This window comes from Panthera onca, chromosome D1 (assembly GCF_046562875.1).
Source record: "Panthera onca isolate mPanOnc1 chromosome D1, mPanOnc1 haplotype 2, whole genome shotgun sequence".
In the NCBI taxonomy this organism is placed as follows: domain Eukaryota; kingdom Metazoa; phylum Chordata; class Mammalia; order Carnivora; family Felidae; genus Panthera; species Panthera onca.
Genome location: NC_138348.1, coordinates 1988722 through 2001656, shown reverse-complemented (window position 1 = coordinate 2001656; position 12935 = coordinate 1988722). Strand labels below are relative to the sequence as shown.

General features: G+C 62.9%; 1 protein-coding gene across 6 annotated transcripts in view; it reads right to left on the bottom strand.

Annotated features, from left to right (window-relative positions):
• Positions 1-12935, bottom strand: part of KCNQ1 (potassium voltage-gated channel subfamily Q member 1) — a 319343-nt gene that overhangs the window by 67433 nt on the left and 238975 nt on the right. For all 6 annotated transcript variants that reach the window (XR_013550302.2, XM_078433824.2, XM_078433821.2 and 3 more), the window contains 4 exons: positions 12514-12589; positions 7684-7778; positions 6725-6771; positions 5637-5698 (listed from right to left, as the gene is read on the bottom strand). Coding sequence is in view for 5 of the 6 variants with exons in the window: in XM_078433824.2 (XP_078289950.1) it covers positions 5637-5698; positions 6725-6771; positions 7684-7778; positions 12514-12589 (280 nt within the window). In the remaining variant the exon portion in view is untranslated. The remainder of the gene's footprint in view (positions 1-5636; positions 5699-6724; positions 6772-7683; positions 7779-12513; positions 12590-12935) is intronic.

The following is a 12935-nucleotide window of genomic DNA, read 5'->3' as shown; positions in this document are numbered from 1 at the left end:
GGAACACTAAATTCTCCACAACAGTAGGAATTTTGTTGTATTTCTCAGGAGTGATGGATTGGGTAGATAACAATATTCCAGTGAGAATATAGATTTCAAGAAAACGATTAGCCGACTTGTCCTAATGGACATAAATATAACCCTGCACCCAACAACGTCAGGAGACACGTGGCATTCGAGTACAGAAGGTCCAGTTACAAGAATGGGCGACTTATTGTATCACAAAACACGTGTCACGGTATTTCAAAGGACTGATGTCACCCAATCACTTTCTCTGACAAGTGAGATTAGAAAGCTCCCACAATTCTACCAATGACAAAGGTCAGGCTGTAAATAGCTGCTGGGGAAGATAAGGGGTCATCATGGAGATCAGAAAAACATAAGGGAATGAACATTAAATTTAAATGCTATATATCGGGGGCGCCTGGGTGGCTCAGTCGGTTAAACGGCCGACTTCAGCTCAGGTCACGATCTCGCGGTCCGTGAGTTCGAGCCCCGCGTCGGGCTCTGGGCTGATGGCCCAGAGCCTGGAGCCTGCTTCCGATTCTGTGTCTCCCTCTCTCTCTGCCCCTCCCCCGTTCATACTCTGTCTCTCTCTCTGTCTCAAAAATAAATAAACGTTAACAAAAAAATTAAAAAAAAATAAATGCTATATATCAAAATTGGTTGATGCACTTTAAGTGCTATTCAGAGGAAAATGTATAACCTTAAATTCACATCTTAGAAATCTAGAAAGCCTGAAAATTAGTAACTATCCACCTAAGAAGAGAATGAGCCAGGTTAAGGCCATGTAAATAGAAGGAAGCAAATGAAACGAAATGGAAACCTACAATAGTAAGGATCAACAAGGTCAAAAGTTTTTTATTTTTTTCACTAATATTAATGAATTTATTATTGACAAATAGTTGGCAAGCTCAACCAATGGGAAAAAATGTGAAGGCAAAATAAACGATATTGGCAATTAAGAAAGGTTCCTAGTTACTGAGGATACAGGCATTAGAATGATAATGCCAGGGGGCACCTGGGGGGCTCAGTCGGTCAAGCTTCCCACTCTTGATTTCAGCTCAGGTCATGATCTCACGGTTCGTGAGTCTGAGCCCCATGTCGGGCTCTGCGCCAACAGAGTGGAGCCTCCTTGGGATTCTCTCTCTCCCTCTCTTTGCTCCTCCCCCACTCACACTCTCTCTCTCTCAAAATAAATAAGTAAAAAGTAAAAAAAATAAAACGATAATGCCAGTAAGTTGGAAAACTGAGAAGAAATGTACACATTTCTAGAACGTACAACTCAACAAAACTGACACAAGAAGAGATGGAAAACCTGTGTCCTACAACCGTTGAGGCCATTGACTTAGAACGTGAAGTCTTCCCGCAAAGAAAGCACCAGGCCTAGCTGGCTTTACCTTTAAACGTCACTAAACATTCAAGGGAGGAAAAAAAAATCCTAATTCTAAGTAAAATATTCTAGAATACAGGAAAAGAGGGAACACCTCTCGGCCCACTCAGCGAGGTTCACATAAATTTCATACCAGAACCTGCAGAAGACAGCACAGAAAAAAGACAGTTCGGTTGTGTGTGTATCTCGCACATAAATTCCAATGCAAAACTCCTGAAGCAAATACTAGCCAGCGGGTTTCAGCAGCGCCTGGGAAATGACGCACAACGTGAGGTGGGGGTGGGTGAGGCCGGAGACCAAACGGACGGCCGGACGATCACCTAGCGAGAGAGGACAAACACCTAGAGGCTGCAGGGAGGCCGTGGTGTGCAGCAGGGCAGGGCATCAAGGCGGCTCCTGGGGGTGAGCGGGGAGGGGGTTGCTGGGATGACGGGGCCTCAGGCCAGCTGGCGGCTGGGGGGATTAGGCCAGAGCAAGGGAGCCGAGTCTGGCGCAGACTTCAAGGCCTGGGTAGCCGGGCTTATCTGATCCGAGGGGAGGGGGCCAGGGCAGCTGTGGCGGGGGGCTTTCGTGTCCAGGAGAAAGGTATGCCTGGCCAGGACCTGGGACGGGAGCCTGCTGAAGGAGGGTCAGGTGTTGGGGGGCCCCTTCCCACCCACACCCTCTGAACCGGGGCCTGCAAACCCAGGCCTTCCAGGCTTTAAGCCGTGGACGTTTCCGGCAGAAACAGAAGAAAGAAATGCTCCCGGCCCCAGCCCACCGTGTTCCTCGTATCAGCAAAAGCAGCACGAACTGAACTTGCAAAATAAACAGGGCTCAACATAAACGGCGCAGCGGGTCCTGAGGACCGAGCTAAGAATACACACGGGGAGGAAGGTTGGAGCAGTCTTCCCCAGGGAGTCCCCAGGGAGCCAAGGGCACGCCTGTCCTCTGAGCAGCCCTGGAAGAGCCGGGAGCCGGGGGCCGGGCAGGGGCCGTGTTCTCAGGACTCCTGTTCCGGGGCCTGTCTGAATCTGTGCCGCTCCCCTGGGCGGCTCGGCCTCCGGACCTTACTGCTTGCCCCCCACTCCCCAGCCCCAGCCTGCCCCCCGCTTGGCCCTCCACGCTTACACCCGGCCTCTCCTCCAACAGACCCCTCATATTTCCGTGTTTCTGAAGCACTTTCTGGCTCCCTCTGTCTCTGCACCTCAGCTCCCCGACCTCTCTGTGGCCTCCGCTGGGACCGGTTCTTCACCTAGCCGGCTGTGTGACCCTGGGCAAGCGCTCCACCTCTCCGGGCCTCAGTTTCCCCACCTGTAAGAAAGGATTGGCTTGGCCACATACAAGTCCTTTCCGGAATACAGGCAGCACGGAGGAGCATGGGGTGGCTTTTTAAACAGAAGCGTGCAAAGAGCGGTTCACACCGTTTCCTTTCACTACTGAAGGGAGGCCGGGGTGGGGGGCAGGTTCCCGGCCGTCTGGAGGGGGAGGCCCATGGGGGCACAGGCCATGGGGTGGGAATGCTCGGCAGCCAGGGGCGGGAACAGACGGGTGGGGGGCTCTGAGCTGGGGGAAGCCTCCACTGCCACACGCGAGCCGTGACGAGGGCTCGGGCAGTGAGTACATGGGCCCTTCTGTCCCATGTGGCCCCCTGGCCTGGACATAAGGAAAGGGGGCTCTCTGCAGGGAAATCGAGCCCCCCCCACCCCCCGGAACAAGCTGAGCTAGCTTTCCCTGCAAGTGGACACCCCAGACCCCTGGTCTTTGGAACCGATCCGTTCCCGAGAATGGGGGCCAGCAGCCGTGCAGCCCAGACGCCCCTCTCCCCCTCCTCCTCCAGCCTCTGGCCTGCAGCTCCGAGAGCCCGCCCGGGACGGGGCACCCGGACCGCTGAGGCCCGAGGGCCGGCCCGGTGGCGGTGGGGTTAGGGAAGGCCCAGGGATTTCCTGCCCCCGGCTTCCTGCAGTGCAGTCAGCAGGGTTGCTCGGGGGGTTGTTTATAGTCCCGATGGGCCCAGTGATAACTGTGATAACGTGGGGCCCGGGATGTGCCACTCTGCCCTCTGGACCTGGCGAGGCCCTTTCCCAGGGCCTGTCCCCCGAGGGGGCATGGGCCGGCGGTCGGGGAGGGCCGGGGCAGGCCGAGGGGTGGCCTCTGCCCAGGGCAGCCCATCTCCAGCAGTGCCTTGAGGGATGACAGTGGGGCTGAGGCTGGGCGGGGAGCACGGCCTGCCCGGGACCGTGGCGACCCTGAGCAGATGAGTCCACCTCTCAGCCCGAGCCGGTCCCCACAGCAGGAGGGGGTGGAGACCGCCCAGAACCGGCCTCCCTAATCGCCGCCCGTGTGGACGTCCGAGCCTTTACCGCCCAGCCACGGCCCCTCTCCCGGGTGCCGAGGCCGCTGGGGGCTTTGTTCCCAAACCTTGTCGCCAGGGATCAGGGACTCCGGAAAACACTTCTTTGTTGTTCAGATCTGAAGAAACGCGGGCACGTAGTTCTGTTTCCCCAAGGCCAGCGCTGGCCCCACCTCGGCCTACCACGGTTCTGCATCCTGGGTCTCAGGCCCCGCAGGCTGCTGGATGACGTTGTTCCAGCCTGGGGAGGGGGCGCTGCTCCCCGAGACCCTGTCTCCTACCCACTGTCGCCCCCAGAGGACATCAGGCTCAGTCTGAGTTTAAAGGGGTGGCCTGTCCTGAGACCTGGCGGGCAGAGCTGTGAGAAAGCCCGAGAACAGCAGGGCAGAGGGTCAAGGAGAGGCGAGCACATCTGGAAGCTGGCGGAACAGGGGCCACTCCCAGGGCCGTCGGGGGCAGGAAGGCTCATGCACCCACGGGCCGCCATAATTCCTGTCGGCTGTGGGGGCCGGGGTTCCAGGGCTGGGTGCGGAGGTCGGGGAGAGGGGCCTGGGTCTATTCCTTGCTCGAGCGCTACTTCCTTGGGCGTCTAGAAGCCCCCACACAGGTGCCTGGCCTGCTGCACTGAGTGTGGCCACCAGCTGCTTCTAGAAGGGCACGGCAGCCCCGAGCCCCTGGCCCCACGCACAAAGAAGAGAGAGTGCCAAGGATACGCCTTGTTCACGGCAGCGGCGAAGCCCGGGGTCCCTGGGCCTCTGGTACCTCCCGACTGGTCCCGTCCTGCCAGGCAGGGCCGTCTGCCACCGGGTGAGAGCAGGCCAGGTACCCGCCCACCTCGGGCCCGCACTGGCCAGAGGGCCAGGCCCTGCGGCAGGGTCAAATGTGTGAGCTGGCCAGGCCCGGAGTGAGGGTCCCTGTGGCACCTGGACGGTGCTCCCCCCCGGCCCCCGCCTCGTCCCACACTGTGTCAGGGCCCAGCTGCCGGCCCGGGCCGGGGGCAGATGAAGCAGGTGGGGAGGTGGCGACGCTGCGGCTGAAAGCGGGCCAGAGCCCGGCGTTGCCGGGGAAACCGAGCGGCAGACACAGGCCCTGCCCAGCAGAAATTCCTCTATTTTTAGCCTCCCAGCTACTTTCAGATAAAGCCCGTGTAGACGGACGAGCTGTCGGGCAAGATAACAGCCCGCTCCAGACCACAGAGATTTCACAGGGTGGGCCTGAGCCTGAGAAAGGCCCTCCCACTCCCCAGAGCCTCCCTCGGCCCCCAGGGCACCCCGGGAAGAGGCCCCCCGGGCTGAGAGGCCCGCAAGGCTGCTGGGGGAGTGGGGGCACCCTGGGGGGGCCGAGCGCCCTGTGCCTGGGGCAGAGGGAGCACGGGTTTTGCGGCACAGAATTGGAATCCCGGGCCCGGGGTCCCACCTGGCCGCCCAGCAGGGCCTCGGCCGGCCCGGCCACCACCTCCGTCAGAGCCCTACAGCCGCGGGTCCTCGAGCACGCGGCCCTTCCTCCCTGCCCACGCACGATGATGCACCTGCGTGCCACGGTCAGCACCTCTGATGTTCCCCCAGACGGCACTGCCCGCCCCCCGCGCGCACCTGGAGGGGCCCGTGGGCACTGGCTGCCGCTGGTCAGTAAAGAAGCCACTTGCCAGAGGTCTACAAACCAGGCGCCAGGGGACCGACGCCCAGCTTCATCCAGGGGGGTGGATGTGAGCCGGATCTCGGGGAGCTCCCGGGGCCGTGCAAACCGCACTGGGCACAGGAGGAGGGGGCAGGGAGGCCCGCAGCCCCGGCACCCCCGGAATCCCGCACGGCAGCTCAGGACGGATGTGGGCGAGCGAACGGCCGCCGCGGGTGCCAGCCCCCGGGACGGTGACCGGCAGAGCCAGCGGGGGGCCGGGCCCCTCGCGCCTACCTTGTCTTCTACCCGGTTGAGGCGGGCCCCGATGGTGTTGCTGCCCCGGTCCTTGCTCTTCTCTGTGGGGTAGAGCACCAGAATCAGGGACAGGGGCAGAACCGGGGCAGGGCCTCAGAGACCAGGGCGACGGGGGTGGGGGGCTCACCTGGGAGGACATCTCTGCAAGCTCTTCCCTGCTGGGAGCTCCAGACGTGGGCTGGGCAGGGAGCCCCGTGGCCCACTGCCTCTTCAGGTCTGTGACCACCCAGGCACCCCCACAACTCTTGCACTATTTCAAACGTTTTTTTTATTATTCTTGCATTTGTTTTGGTTTTGGTGATCTGTCATCAGTGACGGGACTCGCCGAGAGCCCAGATGACGGTTTGCACTTCTGAGCAACAAAGTTCGTTTTAATTAAGGCGTGCACGTTGGTTTTGCAGACATATGCCGTCGCACACAGTAGACTACAATTTGGTGTAAGCGTAACTTTTACGTGCACTGGGAAACCCTAAAATCCTTTGGCTCACTTTATTGCGACATTTGCTTTATCGCGGTGGTCTGGGAACGAACGTGGACCTTCTGTGCCCCCTGTCCCCCGCCCCAGGCTGCACTAGCCCTGCCCAGGCCGAGCTGCCCTGCCTTCTGGCCCCTGTGTGAGCCACGGCTCCCGCTTGAACTTGGGCCAGGCCGATCCCAAGGAACTTCCTAGTGTGACCGTAGCCCCGCTCAAGAGGACACGAGGAGTCAGAGCTGGAGAATGGCATCCCCCTCACTGCTGCTGATGGCCCCTCGGGCTATGGGCTGGCTACTCACCCCCCGAGCCCCCTTCCCCAGGTCTCCTCCTTCATAGGATACGGGTCACGTTTCTACTCTAGATCTCTGATGGCCTAGAAGGCCTGCTGTTTAAAGGGACCCACGTGGTTCCTTGCACTAACTGAAACTTTCTCCGTAGGGCGCGTAATTCCAGGGCACTTGGCTCAGGGTTGGGTCCACCTGGTCCCCTCTGGCGTGTTGAATGTCCTGTACCTCTGAGGCCCTGGTGGCCCATTCTGGTGGGGAGAGGCAGGTGAGGGTGCTGGCCACCCTATGTTGACGTGGGAACCCACCTGAGACAGAGATGAAAAGGGATGGCTTCCCGATGGACTGGTCCAGCCTGGGAGGGAGACAGACGGGGACGAGCTCGTGCTGGGCCTGGGCACCGCGCATGCACTCAGCCCACTGGTGGGTGGACAGGCAAGGTGCCCAGCAGCGCGACAAGCCACCCACCCCTTTCGGGGGCACCCACAAAGCTGCCGGGGGCTTTCCAGGCCCCAGAGGCTGTACTACTACGGGCAGGGGGCTCAGAGGTGGGGAGCAGTGGCTGGAAAGCCCCTTAGACGTACCCCCTGGGCAGCGCAGGGCCTCAGGACTGCCCAGTGTCCTGTCATTGTCTTGTAAGTGGCCCAGGCCAGGTGCCTCAGCCACACTCAGAGAGAACGTCCGTCCCGCGAGTGAGCCCTTCCAGAGCGAGGCCAGGTTGCCGAGATGGGTGAGCTTCCTATCCCTAGAGCGGGTTAGCCATGGGGCTGGGCGGGGTGGGGAGCAGCCCGAGGACAGGCACGGTGTCCCAGCCATACCCTGTGACACAGGCCGTTGGGTTCCCAGGCTAGCCCGCGGTAGAGGCACAGCTGGCCTGAGCCTGCGCAGGGCCCAAGGACCATGCTGCCTCCATGGGAACGAGGGCTCCGGGCTCGAAGCCAGAGCCTGGAACACGGTGGCTCCCAGTACTTAGGGCTCGCGGCTCCAGGTCTAGGACTGGGACAGCCCAGGGTGCAGACCCGGAGGGGGGGGGGGGGCGGGGCTTTGCCCCTGGCAGTCTCCTGGGCGGTGGGCGTGTCCTGGGGCGGGGCCTGGCCCTTGCCTGGAAGTGGGGAGTAGGAGGCCCGTGCTGTGGGTGGGGCGGTGGGAAGGGCTGCCCAGGGTCGCGCGGGGGAGGGGTGGGGGGGGGTGTGCGGGAGGGGGCCGTGCGGGAGGGGGCCCCACCCCGCCGACCTCCCTGTCCTGCGATCCCGGCAGCAGCGCCCACCTTCTCTGCAGCTCCTTGATGCGCACCATGAGGTTGAGGTGGCCCTGGGAGTACTGCTCGATGACGTCCCGCACGTCGTAGGGCTTCCGCGCTTGCTGCAGGGCGGAAAGATGCGTCACCCCCCGCCCCGCGGGCAACACGCAGGGAAGCCGCCCGCCTCCAGGGGCCCCTTGTGGGTTTAAGGAGGTTACCCCTGGGGCCCGACAGGGCAGTGCTGGCCCAGCACGCCCTCTCCAGTGGCTCGGCTGCTCCAGTCTTGGTCACTGGGGCTGGGTGATCCCGGGCCGGTGCTTGGCCTCTCTAGGCCTTAGCTTCCCGCTCACTCACCGCGGGGGCCTGCCTGCTTTCCCTTTCCAGGTTACCAGCCTCTGTTCTTGGGAAGAGCTGGTCCTGCTGATGGGCACACACAGCTCTGTGCAGCCACTGTCCCCCTGGCCCCAAGCTGAGCCTGGACACACTCGCGGACAGGTGCGCCCACTGTTCTCAGGGAGGCGGGGGGGGGGGGGGGTGGCCCGCTCTGCCCTCTTCCCAGGTAGTCTCCGTGGCAGGTGGAGGTGGCCTCAGGTGACAGTCTCAGCCAGCCGTGCCTGCTGTCTGGCACAGGCCGTCCGCCGGGCTTCTGAGGCCGCCAGGGCAGAGGGGCTGTTTGCACAGCAAGCCCGGGGCCGCACAGGGCAGGGCAGCTGACCCCAAGGCACCTGGGCTTGGTGCCAGCTCTGAGCCCGTAAATGCACATGGTGCTCAGGTGAAATCACCAGAAACGACAACAGAGAGTATGAGGCTTCTTATGATGCCAGTGAAACCTCAAGCCGCATTTATGGCCCCGTCCCCAGGAGCCCATGGGCCGAGGGTCTCCCCCAGGTAGCAGCAGGCCGGCTGCATGGGGGTTCGATGGCCCAGGAGGCCCTTCACCCACACAAGCCAGCCAGAGCCGCGTGGGGACGTAGAACCCGTCTACCCAAGGGCCCAGGGTCCTCGTTAGCACTGAAGAGTCCACGTTAGCAATGAGTCCGGGGGTGCTGCCTCTTGCTGAGGAGGGCAAAGGCCCGGACATCTTGGTGCAGCAGGCCGGCTGGGTCAGAGGCCAAGAAGGAATGAGGTGCAGATACCCCACCCGATGTCAGGGCCGGCTCTCGAGCCTGGGGGCCCCTGGGGACATGTCCCCCTGCCCACCTGAGGCCTCCCCTCCTTGGGGTGCCCTCTCCCCCCGAGACTGGGGCTACCCTAGTCTGAGGGCGTGGCCACCCCTGCTTCCCCAGAAAGACGGGCCCCCCTGAGGGCACCTCCTTCAGATCCCTAGGTACCCTTCTGACATGCCCAGGGGCCCTGCACTCAACACGGGCACCCTGGCATTATGCTTGCCAGGCCCAAGGAGGTCCAAGGAGAGGTCCAAGGCAGGACCTTGGAGGAGGTCCAAGGCAGAGGCCTCCCCCTCCCAGGGGCCCGGGGGTTCCTGCGCCCCACACGATCTACCAGGGGGGCCCTCACAGGCAACATACAGTCCTTCTCCGGGCCCCGAGTCAGGACCCTGAGATTGGCGGGGCTGGGATTGCCCTGATCTTCCCCAAACCATAGCTGTGCCCCCAACAGAAGGACCTACAACCGTGCGGGGCCCCAGAACCACCCGTGTCACCTTGTGGGCCGCATGCCAGGTCCGTCCCGACATCACAGGGTCGGGCACGGGCTGGGACTCCAGGCCGTCCACACTGAGCTGAGTGACGGTCATCAAAACAACACTTGGGTACGGGCTAGTGCTAATGTCCCCAGATCTTGGTTTTTCCTTCTGTGTGATGGGGGATGCCGATCCCTGACCGTCCCTTCTGCAAGATGGGAATGGGAATGTCTGCTCGTCCCTTCTGTAAGAGTCTGAGCTCTTCCTTGGTGCACGCTGAAGGCGGCCCTGAGTCATGACAGCCTGCTGTGGGCCAAAGCGCTTTGTGAGGCACGAGGCACCTACAGGCATGCCGTGAGGTCTGGGGCAGGCTGGGGCACCGGCTGGCTTCGGAGTTCAAGGCGGTGCAGGCCTGGCCTGGGGTGGGGCACATCCCCGTGCCGGGCTCCCAGACAGGCTGGAGGTCGTAGAGGGTGGCGTGTAGGGAGACCCGGGCACCTGAGCGTGTTGGGACTTTGGTGTGCACAAATGTGCCTTTGGGCAGGCACGGGAGTGCGGGAGCGTGTACGCCTGCAGAGGAGGGGCGGCTCTCTGGGCATGGCTCGGGGGTAAGGCTGCTGGGCACGGCCCCGCCCACCTCACCTTGGTCAGAGCGTAGACCACAGAAGGGTCAGTGACGCCGGCTGAGACCCAGGGCCCGTGGCCCAGTGGGGCCCCAGGCCCTCTGAGACTTCTCTTAGTACGGATGAGCCCCCCAGAGTCTGGTCCCCACTCCTGGAGGCCTCTGTCCAAGGGGCTGCCTGGGGCCCAGCTGCAGAAACCATCTCAGCTTTCTCTCCAGAGCTAGTTTCCTCCGGCCACAGCAGCCGGAGCCTGAGATGAGCTGAGATAATGCAGGGCCGACCAGACTGACCGACGGTGGACACGGGAGTTCAAGGCAAACTCGGAGGCCTACGAGGCTCTGGCTCCTCTGGCCAGACACAGGGGCGGCCCGCCGGGCACTTATCGGCCAGCCAGCGAGGCAGGCGGGGGGCCACCCGCCACGTCTGCGGCCCCTGAGGCTGGGGGCGGGGAGGGGTGCGGGCACAGGCAGACAGGGGGGAAGGGAAGGCATCCCTGACAGCTGGGCCTGGGCCGGAGCCCTGCAGAGCTCCTCCCTGCCAGGGGCTCCCCCCACCCCCACCGCTACCTTGTGGGTCCCTCCCCCCCGTCCCTGTCCCTCCCTGCAACAAGGGCCAGCTGGTGAGGCTGAGGCCGCCCCTGTCCCCGCCTTGCCTGAGAGCCCGTGTGCCCCGCAAGAACAAATCGCGAGGCTCTCAGAGCCTCTCCATTCAAAGGGCCCCACCTGCTTTACTCGAGGCCCCCAAGGGTCCTGTGCACAGGGGTGCGTCAGAGAGCAGGGAAGGTGGGGCTGCCCGGCCTGCTTCTGGGGGCCTCCCAGGCCACTTGCAGGGCCCTGGCCCGTGTTGTGCGGCAGGCAAGGGGAACCCCAGCCTGGAAGGAAGTACAGGGCCCCTACTGCCCCTACTGATGCGAGCAGGTAGTTTTCTCGCCTGCATTTCCGGGACAGGGTGCTCCCCAAGTCAGCTCCAGCCCCTGAACCCCGTCTGCCAGGAACAAACTTTGTCCCGAGCGGGAAGCTGCCCGCGTTACCCCCGACCAGGGCCTGCCAGAAGCCCCGAGTTTCTGCCTGCCGTGCTGGGTGTGCTTAAATCCTGGCAACAGCACCCCCCCCCCCCCCGGAAGCCCGCTGTCCACCCTGGCACAGCCGACCCCCACCACTGTTCCTGCTGTGCTCAGGCGGTAGGCCCGGCCCTGGAGCCTCAGGGGCCTGGCTTCTGGGGCTGGGGGCCATCCCCACCCTGGAAGATGCCCCACGGAGCCCTCTCCTCCACCAGGCTGATGTCTGGTATCAGCTGTCACTGCCAGGCTGCTCGCCAGTGAGGGCGGGACATCCCGGTCCTTCCCGGGGTCCTCTTGGTCCTGCCCAGACCGGACCCCTGGAGGGAGTTCCCGCAGCTGCACACCGCTCGTTAGTGGGGGGCGGGAGGCTCGCCGAGGGGCGCTCCTGGGGCTCGGATCAGTGGTGGTCGTCTCTGGGGAAGATGCTCCCCAAAAGCTGGCCGCGTGTGACGGCCGTGTGCGGGACATGAGGACGCCGTCTCACGCCAATCTCTCGGGCTCTTGGTTCCCATTACAGATGGGGAAGAACCGCCATGGACCTGCCTCCAGAACCCCCCACCGAGTCGGGCTCCGTGGCCCAGGTGGGTGTGGGCTCTGCCGAAGGGGCCGCGTGGAACCTGCAGCTGGGAGCAGGACACAGGGGCACGGGTTCTCGCCCCAGCCCTGCAGGGTCCGCGCTGGGGGAAGTGAGCAGGTCAGCCCCCGCCCTTCCCTGCTTGGGGCTCTGGACGCTGCCACTGCTCTGGGTGGCCCCCAACCCCCATTCTAGCGGGCACTTTTTAAAGGCGCTGGTGGCCAAGCCTTCTGGAAAGAGAATGAGCAGCTCCGCGGGTCACCGTTTCTGAAGTCTACATGCTCTCAGAGTGCGGGCTGAGCCCGGGACCTCCTCAGACCAAGGACTGTCCCCACAGCAGGAGGAAGGAGCTGTGCCTGATACCAGCTGGCTTTCTTCTGGGGGCCCCAGAAGACCCAGCCCGGGATGGACAGCTGCTGGGGGATGGGAGCCCTCGGGCTCCAGCCCCATCAGCCAAGGAGCCCCCCACCTCTCCCTGTAAAGGTGGGCCACCCCCCTGGGGCAGGCAGGGCCGGGCTTCCCTTCCGTTCTCCTGACTCACGTGGGGGGTGGTGGAGAACAGGGCCAGGAGCACTGACTGCATGGGACGGGGCTCCAGGGTCTAGGGGACCCCACTTCCTGCCCAGGTGACGTGGGGCGGGCTTGGCACACTGTATGTCATTGCCATCATCAGTCAGTCACCTAGGGGAGGGCTGCGTGAGCCCCTGAGGCTCTGTGTGCACCCGGCTCCAGGCTGGACCCTAGGGCAGTGTCCTCCCAGGGGCCCGCTGTCTTCGGGGTGGAGAATGACGTTGTTTCAGGGTATCTGACGGGTGAAGGGTGAGGTCTAGGCTGTGGTAGGGTATGGGTGAGGTCTAGGCTCCATGCCCTACCGGGTATGGAGGCCTCGTAGTCTTGGCCGAGGGTGGACGAGCGGCTGCCGGGGCTGGCCAAGGGCAGGAGGGCTGAGCGTAGAACTCACCTGGAATTTCTTCTTGGCCACAAAGTATTGCATACGCCGGATGACCTTGATGGTGGCCCGATGGTGCTCCCGCAGCCTGTGGCAGAGAATGGAGAAGACGCGTGAGTGGCCCCCCCGGGACGGTCATCCTGCGCCCGGCACTCTCAGCGTCTCGGCGTCTTCCCCAGTGCCTCCTGCGTGCAGGCTGGGCCCTTCCAGAAACGCGGAGGATGTTCACCCCACGGGATGGAGGTCTTCGAGACTCCATCCTGGCAGGGGAAGAGGGCGGGCCAGAGGCAAGAAGCTTTTAGCCAGCAGGAGGAGCCCAGAGGGACCCTTGCCTCGTCTGTTGCTTGGAAATGGTACGGGAGTCAGAGTCCTGGGTTCATACGGGCTGTGCCCCTAACTCACAGCAGAACCACAGAAGCTTCTTTCCACCCTTG